This window comes from Phacochoerus africanus, unplaced genomic scaffold, assembly GCF_016906955.1.
Source record: "Phacochoerus africanus isolate WHEZ1 unplaced genomic scaffold, ROS_Pafr_v1 Scaffold_18, whole genome shotgun sequence".
In the NCBI taxonomy this organism is placed as follows: Eukaryota; Metazoa; Chordata; class Mammalia; order Artiodactyla; family Suidae; genus Phacochoerus; species Phacochoerus africanus.
This window is the reverse complement of record NW_025927375.1, coordinates 358,627-376,545: the sequence shown is the minus strand read 5'-3', so window position 1 is coordinate 376,545 and position 17,919 is coordinate 358,627. Positions and strand designations below refer to the sequence as shown.

The following is a 17,919-nucleotide window of genomic DNA, read 5'->3' as shown; positions in this document are numbered from 1 at the left end:
AATGGAAAGATATCCCATGCTCCTGGATTGGAAAAAGTAATATTGTAAAAATGGCCATACTACCCAAAGCAATCGACAGATTCAATGCAATCCCTATCAAATGACCCATGACATTTTTCACAGAACTACAACAAACAATCCAAACATTTATATGGAACCACACACCAAAAAAAAAAAAAAAAAAAAAAAGAATCATCAAAGCAATCCTGAGGAAAAAAAACAAAGCAGGACATATAATTCTCCCAGACTTCAGGCAACATTACAAAGCCACAGTCATCAAGACAGTGTGGTACTGGTATCAAAACTGACATACAGACCAATGGAACAGAACAGAGAACCTAGAAATAAACACAGACAACTATGGTCAATTAATCTTTCACAAAGGAGACAAGAACATGACATGGGAAAAATATGATCTATTCAGCAAGCATTGCTGGGAAACCTGTACAGCTGCATGCAAATCGATGAAACTTGAATGCACCCTCACACCATGCACGAAAATAAACTCAAAAATGGCTGAAAGACCTAAATATAAGACAAGACACCATCAAACTCCTGGAGGAAAACATAGGCAAAACATTCTCTGACATTGACATTATGAATATTTTCTCAGGAGAGTCTCCCAAAGCAAAAGAAAATAAGAGCAAAAATAAACCAATGGGACCTAATCAAACTGAAAAGCTTTTGCATGGCAAAAGAAACCAAAAAGAAAACAAAAAACAACTTAAAGAATGGGAGAGAATAGTTTCAAATGACGCAACTGATAAGGGCTTAACCTCTAGAAAATACGAACAAGTTATACAACTCAAGAGCAAAAAAGCCAACAACCCAATGGAAAAATGGGCAAAAGACCTGAATAGACATTTCTCCAAGGAAGATGTGCATATGGCCAACAAGCACATGGAAAAATGCTCAACATAGCTGATTATTAGAGAAATGCAAATCAAAACTACCATGAGATACCACCTCACACCAGTCAGAATGGCCTGTCATTAATAAGTCCACAAATAGCAAATGCTGGAGGGGCTGTGGAGAAAAGGGAACCCTCCTGCACTGTTGGTGGGAATGTAAGCTGGTACAGCCACTGTGGAGAAATGTATGGAGGTACCTTAGAAATCTATACATAGAACCACCATATGACCCAGCAATCCCACTCTTGGGCATATATCTGGACAAAAGTTTCCTTAAAAAAGACACATGCACCTCCATGTTCATTGCAGCACTATTCACAATAGCCAAGAGCTGGAAACAACCCAAATGTCCATCGACAGAAGACTGGATTAGGAAGATGTGGTATATGTACACAATGGAATACTACTCAGCTGTAAAAAAGAACAAAATAATACCCCTTTTTATTTTTTAGACACTTATTTATTATACTTAGGTAAATAATTTAATGTTAAAAAGCAGAGCTGTGCCTAATATCTGCCTTCACTGTGTTACATTTGCCTCTGCAGATAATTGTGTTCAGTCCCTGCCATCAATCTGGTCAAGGTCACACTATATAAACATAAAAAAAGAGTAGTCAGGAGAGTTCACATTGTGGCTCTGTGGTAATGAACCCGGCTAGTAACTATGAGGATGCAGGCTCGATCCTTGTCCTTGCTCAGTGGGTGAAGGATCCAGCATTGTGGTGAGTTGCAGTGTAGGTAGCAGATGATGGCTTGGTTCTGGCATTGCTATGGCTGTGGCATAGCTAGCAGATGCAGCTCTGAATCAACCCCTAGCCTGAGAATTTCTATATGCTGTTGGCGTAGTCCTAAAAAAAAAGACAAAAAAAAGGAGTAGTGTCAGGACCTTCCACAAAATGGCAAAGAGAAGGACATAGACCTCACTTCCCCCACTTCCCACAACCAAACACATCCAAAATATATCTCCATGTGGAACAGTTCTAACAGAAACCCAAATGAAAACTGGTAGATCTATTATACCAGCAGAGCTGCAAGAAAGATCCACATGACTGGGTCGGAGGAAGAAAACAGAGGTGTCTGGATGGGACCAGCATCCCTGCGAGGGTGCTATGAAAGAGAAAATGTTCCCTCACCCTAAGACACCCCTAAGAACCCCCTCTGCTGCCTGGGACCATCTGCAAGGACAGATAGTAGAGTAGGAAGGACTTGGACTCTGCTCTTGAGGAGTGTGTGAGTGTTGGATTGCCAGCAATCAGGGCAGAGATAGACAAACATTGACAGCTGCCATATTGCAGCAGTTCCCACTCCAAAATCCTAGCCAGGTGGTGTACCCTAGCAGGGCCCTGTGGGGGTCCTGGGCACACAAGCCTTTCTGTGTCCTCCATTTCTTCTTTTTAGGGAATAATCTTCAGCCTCCATAATCTTCCTTGAGTTCCAAAGGGCAGGTGCCAATCAGCTCTGATCCCACATTGCTGTGGCTGTGGCATAGTCCAGCAGGTACAGTTCTGATTTAACCTTTAGGCTGGGATCTACAATAAACCGTGGGTGTGGCCCTAAAAAGCCAAAAAAAGAGAGAAGGTAACAAAGATGTTAAAGTAATTAAGAAAGATTCACTAGAGATGTAGGTCACTGTAACAAGGAACTAGAAACAAAAAAGGAACCAATAAAAATTAGACAATTCAAGGGCTGTGATAACAACAAGGCTAAAAGCAATGAATACCATATTAAAAAATGCAGAAGAATGGATAAGTTATCTAGAAGACATAATAATGGAAATAACCCAATCAGAATAGCAGGCAGAAAGATAAATTAAAAAAAAAGAAAGAAAGCAATATAAGAGATCTATGGGATAATATAAAGCATGCCAACCTATGCATAACAGGAGTTCCAGAAAGAGAACAGAGAGAAAAGAGGCTCAAAAATGCATTTGACAAATCTACAAATAACAAGTGCTGACGAGGATGCGGAGAAAAAGAACACTCTTACACACTTGGTGGTCATGTAAATTGGTACAACCCCTATGGAAAACAGGTATAGAGGTTCCTCAGGAAGCTAAAGAGAGAACTACCATATGATCCAACAATCCAACTCCTGGGCATATATCCAGACAAAACTAAAACTCAAAAAGATATATGTACCCCTATATTCATAGAATCATTTTTCGTATAGCCAAGACATGGAAGCAACCTAAATGTCATCATTGACAGACAAATAGATTAAGAAGTTGTCAGACTTCCTATCATGGCTCAGTGGAAAGAAATCTGACTAGGAACCATGAGGTTGCAGGTTCAATCCCTAGCCTTGCTCAGTGGGTTAAGGATCCAACATTTCCTCGAGCTATGGTGTATGTCGGAGATGCAGCTCGGATATGGCATTGCTGTGGCTCTGGCATAGGTTGGCGGCTACAGCTAAAATTGGACCCCTAGCTTGGGAATCGCCATATGCCACAGGTGCAGTCTTTAAGGAAAAAAAAAAAAAAAAGATGTGGTGTATATATACAAGGGAATACTACTCAGCCATAAAAAAGAACAAATTAATGCCATTTGCAGCAACATGGTTGCAACTAGAGATTCTCAGTAAAGTAAGTCCGGAAGAGAAAGACAAAGACAACATGATACTACTTATATGTGGAATCTAGAATATGACACAAATGAACCTATCTACAAAACAGAATGAGACTCACAGACATAGAGAACAGACTTGTGGTTGCTAAGGTGGGGTGGAGTGGGATGCACTGGCTGTTTTGGGTTAGTAGATGCAAACTATTATATTTAGAATATAAAATGAGGCCCTACTGTATAGTACAGAGAACTACATTCAGTCACTTGGGATAGCCCATGATGGAGGATAATATAAGAAAGAGAATGTATATATATGTATGACTGGTAACTTTGCTGTACAACAGAAATTGGCACACTGTAAATCAATTATACTTTAATAATTATACTTTAATAATTTAATACTTCAATACTTTAATACTTTAATAATTATACTTTAATAATTTAATAAACATACTTAATGTATTTGAAGCAATTATAGCTGAAAACTCCCAAAACTAAAGAAAGAAACAGATATCCAGGTATAGGAAGCATAGAGCATCTTAAACAAAATGAACCTAAAGACACCCACAGTAAGACACATCATGATAAAAATGGCAAATGTTAAAGGTAAAAAGATGAATCTAAAGGCAGAAAGAAAAACAAAGTTACAAGGGAACTTCTATAAGGCTATCAGCTGATTTCTCCACGGAAACATCACAGACCAGAACAGAGAGGAATGATGTATTCAAAGTCCTGAAAGGAAATTACCTGAAACCTAGGATACGCTACCTAACAAGATTATCAATTCAAATATAAGGAAAGAAAGAATTTCTCAGAAAAGAGAAAACTGAAAGAATACAGCAAAACTAAACATCACCTATGAGAAATATTGAAAATTCTTCTCTAAATAGAAAAGAAGCAAGAATTGTAGAAAATGGAAAAACATTAGGAAAGGCAAATATATAAAAACATTGAGGATCACTTTAAAAACTCAATACATGGATTAAGAACAATCAAAAACTTTTGTAAACATGATTATAACTGCAAAAAGATAAACATGAAGATGTAAAATAGACATCAAAATCACAAAATGTTGGGGAGGGGTATAAAAAATGTAGATCATTTAGAATATGTTTAAACTTATATGACTATCAGCCTAAAGCAATTACATAAAGTTATGGGTTAACATACTGGAAAATCAGGATAACCACAAATCAAAAACCTACAATAGAGTCTCAAAAGCCAAAAAGAAAGGAACTCAAGCATAATACAAGGGGAAATCATCAAACCACAAAAGGAAATACAAAAAGAAGAAAGAAATAAAGAATAATTACCAAATCAACTTGAAAACAAGGTTTAAAATGGTAATAAACCCTTATTTATCAATGATTACTTTAAATGTCAACAGACAAATTGCTCATATCCAAAGACAGAGAGTGGAAGATTGGATTAAAGAACAAGAACCTTTGGTGTTCCCATTGTGGCTCAGCAGAAATGAATCTGTCTTGCATCCATGAGGACACAGGTTCAATCTCAGGCCTTATTCAGAGGGTTAAGATTCTGGCATTGCTGTGAGCTGCAGTGTAGGTTGCAGAGGCAGCTCAGATGCCAAGTTGCTATGGCTGTGGTATAGGCAGGTGGCTACAGCTCTGATTTGACCACTAGCCTGGGAAACTCCATATGCCATAGACCACAGGTGCAGCTATTAAAAGAAAAAAAAAGAACCAAGAACCTACAAAGAACCCACAATATGCTGCCTCAGAGACTCACTCTAGAGTGAAAGACACACATGGATTGAACACGAGGGGATGGAAAAAGATATTTCATGCCAATGGAAAAGACACAAAAGCATGGGTAGCAATACTCATATCAGACAAAATAGACTTGAAAACAACATCTATAAAGACAAAAAGAAAGTCTTTATATAACAATAAGGGAATCAGTCAAAAAGACTATATTACACTTGTTAATGTGTATGCAAACAAAAAGGAAATAACTAAATATATAAAACAAATACTAGAAAATATAAAGGGAGAAATTGACAGGATTACAATAGTAGTAGAAGACTTTAATACCGCAATGACATCAATGAACGGGTCATCCAGAAAGAAAATTGATAAGGCAACAGAGATTTTAAATGACACAATAGAACAGTTGGATTTAATTGATATCTGCAACACATTACATTTTGAAAAACAGAATAAACATTCTTTTGAAGCATACATGGAACATTCTCTACAATAGATCACATACTAGGATACAAAGAAGTAATGTCAGGCATCCAGGATGAAGCACAATTAATGTTCAATTCAATTATTGGAAATATGCCAACCTCAGAGTAAGTGAAAAGAAGGATATCTACATTTATTGCTTTCTTATTATGTACAAACATTACCTGTTTATTCCTAGAATGTTTGGGTCCTATATCATTAAAAATAAAGAATTAGAATGAGTGAGAGTTAAAAGAAAATACTAAACTTGTCCACAAAACTAAAAACACAAAATATCTGCAAAAAAAAAAAAAGATGTCAATTTTAAGCATATGAAAAGAGAGTTGTTCCTCTTTCCAGGATCCTTTGCCCATCAATGATAAACTACAATATAACCATAGATAGAGTAGGAGTAAGGCACACAGTAATTAAGATATACAAATGATCCCAGTTCTCCCCAAGTTTCATTAAGAAGTACAAAAAGAAGCAATACTCATGTGCAAAGCAAGAAGAGGTGTGAAGGCCATAGGAGCTACAAAGATGATGTGGTAAAAGAGGAAAGGTTTGCAGGTCTACATGTTTAGTTTTTCTGCATTTTCCAACATACACTCCAAATGGGTGGCACAGATACTGAGATTAGATTGCTTGGCTGAGCAACCTCCTCATGGCCCTTTTGATGTCTCTGTTCTTCAGACTGTAGATAAAGGGGTTCAGCATGGGGGTGACCACAGTGTACATCACCGAGGCCACTGCATCCTTCCTGAGAGAATGTGAGATGGTTGAGCTGAGATACACCCCAAAACCTGTTCCATAAAATAAGCAAACAACTGCCAGGTGAGAGCCACAGGTGGAGAAGGCCTTATACTTCTGACCTAATGAAGGCACTCTCAGAATGGAGGAAAGAATTTTACAGTAAGAGAAAAAGATTCCTGAGATAGGGAGAAAACCAAAAATGGCACCAACAAAATACACAATAATGTTATTGGTGAAGATATCAGAACAGGCAAGGTTGAGGAGTCGAGGAGGGTCACAGAAGAAATTAGGAATTTTCACATCCTTGAAGCAGGTAAGTCGTAACACCATCCAATTGTGCACCTGGGAGTCCAAGAGGCTGACCAAAAAAGACATCAAAACTAAGAAGCAGCAGAGGCGTGGATGCATGATGACCAGGTAGTGCAGTGGATGACAGATGGCCACAAACCTGTCATAGGCCATCAGAGACAGAAGCATATCATCCATGCTTCTGAAAAGGACGAAAGTAGACATCTGTGTCAGGCAGCCAGCAAAAGAGATGACTCTGCTGTGAGTTTGGATGTTCACAATCATCTTGGGGATGGTGGCAGAGACAAAACCCATGTCAGCCAAGGACAGGTTGGAGAGGAAGAAGTACATGGGGGTGTGAAGGTGGGAGTCAGAGGCAACAGCCAGGATGATGAGTAGTTCCCCAACATGGTGACCAGGTACATGGACAGAAATAGCCCAAGGAAGAAGGGCTGCAGTTCTGGATCATCTGAGAGTCCCAGCAGGAAAAATTCTGAAACACTTGTTAGATTTTGCTGTTCCATGAGGCTTGGATGCTTTGGGAAAAAGAGGACTGGAAAAAATAAGATAAGTAAATGTCATCAAGTACTGTGTATGTTTTGGGGATATAAGCAATTCTTTTGTATTGTCACTTTACAATCTACTTTAGTACCTTCAATAGTATTTTCTCAGTGTGACAAATTCTATCTGCTTGAAGTGTTCCCTCCTTGGTTTCTATTTAGTCACCTCATTCTATATACATTTATCTTATAGAAACTGGAATGAAGGGTAAAGAGAAGCAAGAATGTTGGAGATAACAGAGTCGTGATCAGAGTTTTCCTATGGTGCAGCATGTTAGGGATCCAGGGTTTTACCGTAGTGGATTGGGTTGCTGCTATGGTGTGGGTTTAATCCCTGGCCCAGGAACTTCCACATGCCATGGGTGCAGCTAGAGAGAGAGAGAGAGAGAGAGAGAGAGAGAGAGAGGGAGGGAATAGAGCCATGATCTCAGTAAAATATAGCCTACTCTTTAGTAAAAATATAGAATGAGGTGTTCCCATTGCAGCTCAGTGGTAACAAATCTGACTAGTGCCCATGAGGACATGGGCTCTATTCCTGGCCTAGGTCAGTGGGTTAAGGATCTGGCATTGTAGTGAGCTGTGGCTGTGGTCTAGTATGGCAGCTGCAGCTCCAATTAAACCTCTAGCATGGGACCTTCCATATGCTACTAGTGTGGCCCTAAGTCAAAAATAGAGAGAGAAAAAAATATATAGAATGATAAATTCCCTTCCTTCTTTAATAAAAATATATAATTCAAAATTAATGATATTAGGACATGGTTATATATAAACCTTGTATTTTTCTAGTACAATTCCATATATGTCCTTTAGCTAGAATATTTATAAATACTCTATAAAGCACAATACTGTGGAGCTCCCTTGTGGCACAAACAGGTTAAGGGTCAGGCTTTGTCACTGCTGTGGCTTGGGTTGCTTTTGTGATGTGGGTTCAGTCCCTGGCCCAGGAGCGTCCACATACTGCAGGTGCAGCCAATTAAAAAAAAAAACCAACACTGTGTAAACTGTAATCTAAATTAAAGTTGAATGTTAAGAATCAGAAAATATTTTTGGCCAGGCCCACAGCACATGAAAATTCTCAGGTCAGGGACTGAACCTGTGCCACTGCAGTGACAACACTAGATCCTTAATTCACTGAGCCATCAGGGAACTCTAGAAAACATTTTTATGTGATGATTATCTTCACGAGTTTTATCATTCTTGGGTTTTCTTTATTCCCTCCATAAAAATAAGTTTCTCAAATATGAGGGGTGTCTTTTATGAAACTGACGCACTACCTACTGAAAGGTCTTTTAAAAGATATTTGGTATATACTTCATATCTTTGGCTTTTCTGGACTTCAAATTTTGATGAGTAATCACATAATCATACAGCATTGATGACTACCAAAATTGTGTTAATATAAAGAATTTTTTTTTCTTTTTAGAGCCATAACTGCAGAATATGGAATTTCCCAGGCTAGGGGTCAAATCAGAGCCGCAGCTGCCACAGCAGGACTGGATCCAAGCTGCATCTGTGACCTATGCCTCAGCCTTCAGCAACGCTGGACCCTTAACCCACTGAGTGAAGCTGGGGTCGAACCTGCATCCTCATGGCTACTAGTTGTGTTCTTAACCCGCTGAGCCACAATGGGAACTACAGAATTTCTGTCAATAATTAAACAATAATAAATTTTAAGTAATACCCTTGAAACATTTTGTTTTATATGAGATTTTTCCAACCAAGTAAAATCTCAGTAAAACATCCAGTGTGTGAGACCACTTCTCATTTTTTAGACTCTATTCTGTAGTGGCAAAATAAGAAGTGATCTCACACATTAGATGTGATACTTCATTATTTTTGGATTAAATTCCAGTTTATTGAAATATAATTGAGAAAATCACATATTTGTGTTGTAAAACATATAGTTTTTTTTTATTTTGTTTTGTGTTTTTCTTTTGTCTTTCGAGGGCCACACCTTCAGCATATAGAGCCTCCCAGGCTAGGGGTCCAATCAGAGCTGTAGCCGCTGGCCTACACCACAGCCACAGCAACGCGGGATGCAAGCTGTGTCTGCAAACTACACCACAGCTCACGGCAACCCCAGATCCCTAACCCGCTGAGTGAGGCCAGGGATCGAACCTGAAACCTCAAGGTTTCTAGTCAGATTCTTTTCCACTGTGCCATGATGGGAACTGCCATGTAGATTTTTTAAGATATACAAAATGATGATTTACTGCACATAGACATTGTGAATGATTATCATAATCAAGTTAATTAATATATCCATCAGCTCACATTGTTATTATTTGTATTTCTATGTTGGGAGGAAATTCTTAACCAGATCTCTCTCAGCAGATTTCAAGAATACAATACAGAATCATTGACTATTGTCACCATGCTGTATATTAGATCATTAGAACTTATTCCTCTGATACCTGAAAGTTTATACCCATTGAACAACAACTCCCCTCTACCTCTACCCCTTTCCCTTTATAACTACAGGTTTAATCTGTTATTCTCTGAATTTGATTTACTTAGATTCCACACATTAGTGAGATCATATGTTATTTCCATGTCTGGTCTATTTCAATAAGCATAACATCCTCCAGTTCCATCTATGTTGTCACAAATGGAAGGATCTCTTTCTCTTATGACTGAATAATAATACATTGAATATTTTATGCACACACACACACACACACACAGAGCACATCTTCTTTATCCACTCATCTGTCACCAGACACTTGGGATACTTCATGTTGTCACTATTATGAATAATATTGCAGTGAACATGGGAGTGCAGCGATCTCTGAGGTACTGGTTTTTTTTTCCTCTGGACATGCAATCTGAGGTGGGGTTGTTTGAAGATACAGGAGATCTATTTTAATAAGTAGCCATTTTTAATTTTTTAGGAAGCTCCATTCTGTTTTTGGTAAAAGCTGTGCCAATATTCATTCCCATCAACCAAGTGCAAGGGTTTCCTTTCCTCCACATCCTCCAGAACACGTATTGTCATTGGTTTTCTTGACAGTAACCATCCTAACAGATGAGAGGTGGTATTTGACTGGAGTTTTGACTTCCATTTCCTAAGATTAGTGATGGTGAGTGCTGTTTCACATACCTGGTGGTCTTTTTTTCATGGTCATAAACCCTTTATCTACAGTTGGGGAGCTCAGCATGAAGGATGGTCCCAGAGCCAGGTCAGGACCCATCCACTTGCATCTAGCTAACAGATTTTCATGTCCAACCTTCTTGATAGAGATGGCAATTCCTTTGCTTCTACTACCTGAAGGCAATTCTGGATCATTATTTTGGCATGTCACACTAGGATTTAATTGGGAAAATTTCAAAGTAGAGGAATGTAAACACACCTGGACAGTTCCATTATCTGTTCGATTGTGATAATAACGGAACTACCTAGAACAACAATTGTAGAAAGTTTTAAAAAAATCATTTTTATTGCTCAGACTAGTGATTTTCAGTTCCAGTTGGTCAATATATTTTCGAGAGGTTGTTTTAAAATACACAGCTACCCCAGCCTCAGCCTAGAAACAATTTTAGGAAATCTACATTTGAGATTCTTGGCCATCCTAATGTGCAGCTGGGGTTGAGACACACTGCTTTGAATATTGACTAACACTTGAAAAATGTTCCAATAATATTACTTATTATTACTATCATCAGTACCCACTACCTATTCAACTTTTTTTGGTATCTCAGCTCCATCCCATTCCTCTGCACACCTGTACCACAAAGGCAACCAATGTCATAATGTGGATGGGTGTATTGTCTTGTCAATGATGCCATGATATCAATAATGATTTATGCATCCATAAATAGCTTTCTTAGGGTTTAAGGACCTGATATTTTTGTGAGGATGCAGTTTCCATCCCGGGCCTCGCTCAGTGGGTTAAGGATACACCCCACCTGCAGTTCTGATTGGACCCCTGGGCCAGGAACTTCAATATGCCACAGGTGCAGCCATAAAAAGAAAAAATTTACCTGAACAGTATACTATACCTGGTGCCTCTAGAAATGTGTTCGGTTACCACAACATGGTGGTGAAGTCTTTTTGTAATGTACATAAAACTGCTAAATGTTGTTGCTGATGCACATTATTATATAAATGAAGTCATTATTTTATTAGTATATAACCTTCTACTTATATATTTTAATATAAATTTAACAAATATAAATATATATTTCACGTATGGTCTAAATTTAACAAATAATATATAATTTAATGTATTTTATCTATGTATTAAGTAAATATTTATTTTAAATGATATTTTATATGTTATAGTATTATTTACAATAGTTTCTTCTTACAACATTCCTATGAAAATTCTTTCACCTCTCTCCATACCATACATATGAGAATTTGTATATAATATGTGAGTGGAGATTATTCATTAAAATTTCTAACAATTGGTGCGTGTTCAATTTTACTTATATTAATTGCCTATATTTGTTTCAATACAAAAATCACTTTATAGAAACTGCATCCTCTTTTATTAAGGTATCATTCGAAAACATCCATGAAGTCTGTCTTGTGATATTTTCATGTTAGCTGCACATGACATTTTCATTTTGTATAGGAAATCTTTTCAACTGCAGATTCCAAAGCTGGACAGAAAAACATGAGTGTTTGTAGAAAACCCCACCATCCACAATGTAGTCCCATCATGGACCCTGTAAAATATTGCTGCATTCCTAGAATTCACAGTTGCCCTCACTGAACCAAAAGATGATGAATCAACTCTTCTACCTTTATTTCACATCTGGGACCAAAGTTGGTTTGAAAAGAAACACTTTTGGAAGTCTCCTTGTGGCACAGCAGGTTAAGGTATTGTTACTGAAGCAGCTCAGGTCACTGCTGGGGCCCAGGTTCAATCCCTAGCCCAGGAATTCCCTCACGCTGCAGGGGCAACCAAAAGAAAGAAAGGAAGAAAGGAAGAAAGAAATAAAGGGAAGGAAGGGAGAAAAAGAAAAGGAAAGTTAAATGCATTTTAGCTGCAGTGGAAGTGACTGACAACTGGTACAGGAAAAGGCACTTCAACTTTAGAGTCCTGGGTCTTTCACCCCCTATATGTGTGTAAATGTCTCCTCCTCTCTGAGCTTCTTGGAAATGGAAAGTCTATATCCAAAGCTAGACCATGTGTGATCCCTAAGGGAAGTTTGGAACTTAATCAATATTTGGTCATTTTGAGTAAATAAATTTCAATAATTTTTGGGCCTGTGTGTTTATTAATAAAATCCAATCCAAAAAAAAGGTGGAAATGTGGAAGACTTTCCTGTCTTGGAGCACTGGAGCATGGACTGACATGAAACACTAAAATGTGTCTCAGCCTCTGCAGCAAGAGGTACGGTCCCCTTCTTTTCTGACTCTTTCCCCCCATTTTATGCTAATGTCTTGAGTGGTTTTTCAATCACTTAATGCTGCAGATTCTATTACATGGAAAATAATAGGTGACCATAGAAAGTCCATGCTCTAGTTACAAATAAGCACTATTTTATCTTGTCCCTGGTCCTATGGGACATTCCTGAAAAGGATGAAAACACTGACATGCATGATCCAGTGGATGGAAGGAAGCCCTATTGCCCACACTTTGTTTCTATGAAAATGGAAGGGTCTATTCAACACTATAACTAGGTTTTTAAAATTCTTGGTGCCTCCTCTCTGCCAACAAGGTGTAAGCTCTGGGGAATCAGAAATAGGTGAGCCCTGAGTTTGGAAGATAATATGAGAAAAATTATATATTATAATTTACATATTTATATATTAATGTATTCATATAAAAAATAAATTAAAAAGAAAGAAAGAAAGAGGGAGTGTTAGGACGATTACTCCCTCCTCAAGAGAATAAACATAATTGTGGCAGAAAGTCGAGAGGGTACCAATATACAACATTTCATAATAAATCCCTATGAAATTTATATTCTTGGTTCTGGTTTGGGTGTGAGAAATATATATACATATATATATATGTATATATATGTACACACACACACACAAACACACACACACCCCTGGGTCACTTTGCTGTACAGCAGAAATTAGAAGAACATTGTAAATCAACTATACTAATTTTTAAAAATTAATAATAAAAAAGAATCTTTTAAAACTTTCAATTTATAAAAAAAGAGAAAGAAATAGGTGACCCTTGGTCATTTCTCTTCAATATGAAGATGTACTTATGTAAACAAATAAAAAAAAGTCCTCTCATGGATGTAGGAAAGCCATAATACCAGATCACCAGACATTCAAATCTAATAATATAAGAATTAGCCTTGTCATTGTTACCAACAAAATATATGAAATTTATTTTGCACTTACTTTATGCATCCATCACATAGTTATTGCATAGAGGACAAACATTATTTGCTTAGTCCTAATTAAGGGGAGTTTTCTCAATGAGGCATCAACTCAGTTGACAATCCTAACTCCCAGAGAGACCAAGAAATTGCCCAAAGAATAAGGAAAGCACACAGGATTCAAAATGAAGTTGTCAGTCTCTGAGTCTCACACATTAAATTTCACTCTTTCCAGGTTTTCCGAATGTTTTAGGCAAAGGTACAGAGGGCTAATCACAAATACATTTGAGACATATTGTTTTCAATGTTTTCATTTTCCTGAGCAGGAGTGAACACAAAGACTCTGCCTTACATCTCCTTTTGGATTGAGTGGGCTGATTATGAGTATGGACCAGGAAGTGAACACTCAAAGTAAAATCCAGGAGCAAGATCAGCAGAGAGATCTACCCTTAAATTTCCAGTGCCAATTCTTTCTGTGACTTTGCCTGTATCTCTACAACTTTCCTGTAGCTGATGTGGAAAATGTTCCCTATTGCCCTCCACTATATGCTCCAGAAAACTCCAAAGGGAAGGACTGACCTGGAAGTGACATGACTCTGGGTGGGCAGGGGGAAGTCTGCCCAGATACCCTGTGTCTGCAGTTAGTCTGCCCAGAAAGACTGGCTTCAACATGGATTCAACCTTTTCTAACTCAGGACCTGGCACAAGTTACATCAAATGCTGTGCTCCTTTCCTCTTATTAAAAAGGAGAATAATGATGTGTGCCCTTGTAGTTTGGGAGAGGTTATACACATGAAATCAAACAAGTTACATAAAACACATATGCTAGAGCATGACATTTAGGAATCACTTAGAAACAGTATATGATGCTATAGTTGATGCCATCTTCCCCATTTTCATCATTCCTTCATGATCACTTGACATTCTCAGGGGGAATTTTAGAAAGACCCAGGGGCTGCTCTGGTGGGAGATGGCAGCCAGAGGCAGAGCCAGAGAGGGTGTATGCCAAACTCAGAATGAGATTTCTCACACCCCAACCAGAACGCAGAACATAAATTTCATAGGGATTTATTATGAAATGTTGTAATATTGGTACCCTCTCGGCTTTCTGCCACAATTATCATGTTTATTCCCTTGAGGAGGGAGTAATCATCCTAACGCTCCCTCTTTTTTTCTTTCTCTTATTTATCTTTTCTTTTTAAAAATCTTATTATAGTTGATTTACAATGTTCTCTCAATTCTGCTGTACAGCAAAGTGACCCATTTATACATATTTATACATTCCTTTTCCTCATATTATCCTCCATCATGTTCCATCACAAGATGTTGGATATAGTTCCCTGTGCTATACACCAGGATCTCATTGCTTGTCCACTCCAAATGCAATAATGTGCATCTACTAGCCACAAACTCCCAGTCCATTCCACTCCCCCCACCTTGGCAGCCACCTCACAGTCCCTCTTTCAATCACAGGCTTACTCAGTACTTACTGGGATGGGCTGCTTCTATGCTGGACCATGAACAAGGAGTATGCCTGGTGTGTGATGAAGTCTCAGGATTTGCAGGAAGACATCAGGCTGGGAACTTCAAATGCAGGTGCCCACAAATGGAAGAGACACAGATAAAGAACCACACTATTAGAACTGGCAAACTAATGGGCAGGCAGCAGCAATTATGCACACTGGTGTGACCTGAGGGCTCAGTGCACAAAACTCAGAATTAGCCAATGAGCCCATGTGGTCCCAGTCTCTGGAGACTTGCTAATATTAATGGGTGTGGAAAAATATAAGAAAGGTGAAGGTCCTTGGAAGGGTCTCTGTTCTTCCTCTTTTCAGGAGGCAATTCCACTGTATTCCTTAGTTCTTACTTCCAATCTGCAGGATCTTAATATAAAATTATGATGTGTATAACCGACTCACTTTACTGTACACCTGAAATTAACACAACATTGTAAATCAAGTATACTCCAATGTAAAATTGATATTAAATTAAACTGAAAAAACTTCATGCTTTAAAAAATCAAAGCACTCAGTGTGTGAGTTTGATATCTATAAATCTGTTGTATTAAGCATGAAATCTTTACAGCTTTAGGTCTTCTCTATGAAGGATATGATACTCTTTCCATTTGCTCATTTGACTCTAAGGATAACTTCTTATTTTCATTTCCTTAGCCCTTGCTCAGTTTGGCCTTTTATATGGTGGATATTTTCAAGGTTTTTGTTTGTTTGTTTGCATATTTGAAAGACTTCTCTAAGTTTTTGCTCTAATTGAATTATAGTGGTGCACTAGAATACTATTGAATTTTGCATATTAACTTTCTAACTGATACTTCACTAAATATTTCAGAGAACACCTCAGAAGGTTGCAATCGAGGTGTCAGCCAGTGCTGTAGGAATCGAAGTTCCACTTAGGACCACGTCCAAGATGACTCTTGGTAGGATTCACATGTAAACAGGATATTGTCCAGAATTACCATGGTTCATTGACACATGGGCCTCTTGATGGTCACAACATGGCAGTTGGGTTTTATCAACCTAAGCAACGCAAGAGCAAGAGAGAGGCAAGATGAAGAAAGCCAGCTTTATTGTCTGCTCAATTCTCATTCCCAGAAATGACACCCCAATATTTCTTCCACATTCTTATTGTTGGAAACAAGTCACTATGTCCATCTCACACTCAGTGAGAGGGAAATACACAAGGGCATGAAAACCAGGAGTTGGAATTATTGAGAGCATCTCAGATGCTGTCACTCACACAGGCATCATCATCTATTGGGACTTTGACTCCAAGCACTTCAAGACTCAGTTCCTGTTCATTTACCAATTCATAATATCAAATTCATTGCACCACCTGATCTCAATAAAAATTTCCTGGTCTTTGTCTTTCTGGCTCATTTCTCTCAGGATGAGATTCTCTAGTTCCATCCATGTTGCTCCAAATGGCATTATGTCATTCTTTTTTATGGCTGAGTAGTACTCCATTGTGTATATATACCACATCTTCCGAATCCAATCATCTGTCGATGGACATTTGAGTTGTTTCCATGTCCTGGCTATTGTGAATAGTGCTGCAATGAACATGCGGGTGCATGTGTCTCACTTATAACTGGAATCTAATATCCAGCACAAATGAACATCTCCTCAGAAAAGAAAATCATGGACTTGGAGAAAAGACTTGTGGCTGCCTGATGGGAGGGGGAGGAAGTGGGAGGGATCGGGAGCTTGGGCTTATCAGACACAATTTAGAATAGATTTACAAGGAGATCCTGCTGAATAGCATTGAGAACTTTGTCTAGATACTCATGTTGCAACAGAAGAAAGGGTGGGGAAAAAAATGTAACTGTAATGTATACATGTAAGGATAACCTGACCCCCTTGCTGTACAGTGGGAAAATAAAAAAAAATTATATTAAAAAAAATTCCCTGGTGACAATCTAGAAAATGGGTGGAACATTCTCTCCATTTGATGAAGACCCCAGTCCATTGCTCCTTTTCACCCAGTCCTAAACAAACCCCCTGGTTTCTAAAACAGTAGGAGAGTGCCTCCTCCCACCTCAGGCCACATGACACAGCAATTCCACTTCTGGGTATTTTTCCAAAGGAGATAGATGTTGTAACTATCAGAAAAAGATAGCTCAATTGGTATATTCATTACAGCAACTTTCACAATAGCCAAGAAAAAAGAAGAAGGAAACAACCTAGTGTCCATTGATGATGAATGATGATGATGAAAGATAAAGAAATGTGATATACCTAAAATTAAAAAATATAGCAGAAATTAGCATACTATTGTAAATCTACTATACTCTAATAAAAATAAAATTTTAAAGATCAACTTAAAAATTAAAAAAAGAAATTAAGAGCAGAAGTCAGTAAGATAAAAAGCAATCAGTGCAAGAATTAAAAAAAATAACACAACTTTGTAAGTCAACTATATATTCAAATAAAATTTTTTGAAAAAAGAAATGTGACATACTAGTAGTACACAAAATGGAATATTATACAGCAATAGGAAAGAAGGAATTCCTGCCACTTGGTAGATAATGGATGAAATTGAGAACATTACGTTAAGTGAAATGAAGTCAGACAGAGAAAGACAACAAATGTAGGACCTGGTTTATGCAGATTCTGAGAATATTGAACTCATAGAAACAGTGTAGAATGGTGGTTGCCTGGGGCTGAGAGGTGATAAGAATGAGGAGATGAGGTTTGAGTGACAGATGAAGAAATTGCAGGGATTTAATGTACATCATGGTGACAATGGCTAACACTACGGTGTTGCATACTTGAAACTGCTGTGAGAGTAGAGGTATTTTTCTTACCCTAACAAAAGCACACAAAAAATATGGTAATTAGCTGAGGTA

At 38.0% G+C, this 17,919-nt stretch overlaps 1 protein-coding gene across 1 annotated transcript; it reads right to left on the bottom strand.

Annotated features, from left to right (window-relative positions):
- Window positions 1-6,297: 6,297 nt before the first annotated feature.
- On the bottom strand, window positions 6,298-7,253 carry LOC125119196 (olfactory receptor 7E24-like). Its single transcript, XM_047766057.1, is given in 2 exon segments — window positions 6,298-7,100; window positions 7,103-7,253. Coding segments are annotated over 2 exon segments (927 nt in total). The 5' UTR covers window positions 7,227-7,253.
- Between the last annotated feature and the right edge of the window lie 10,666 nt (window positions 7,254-17,919).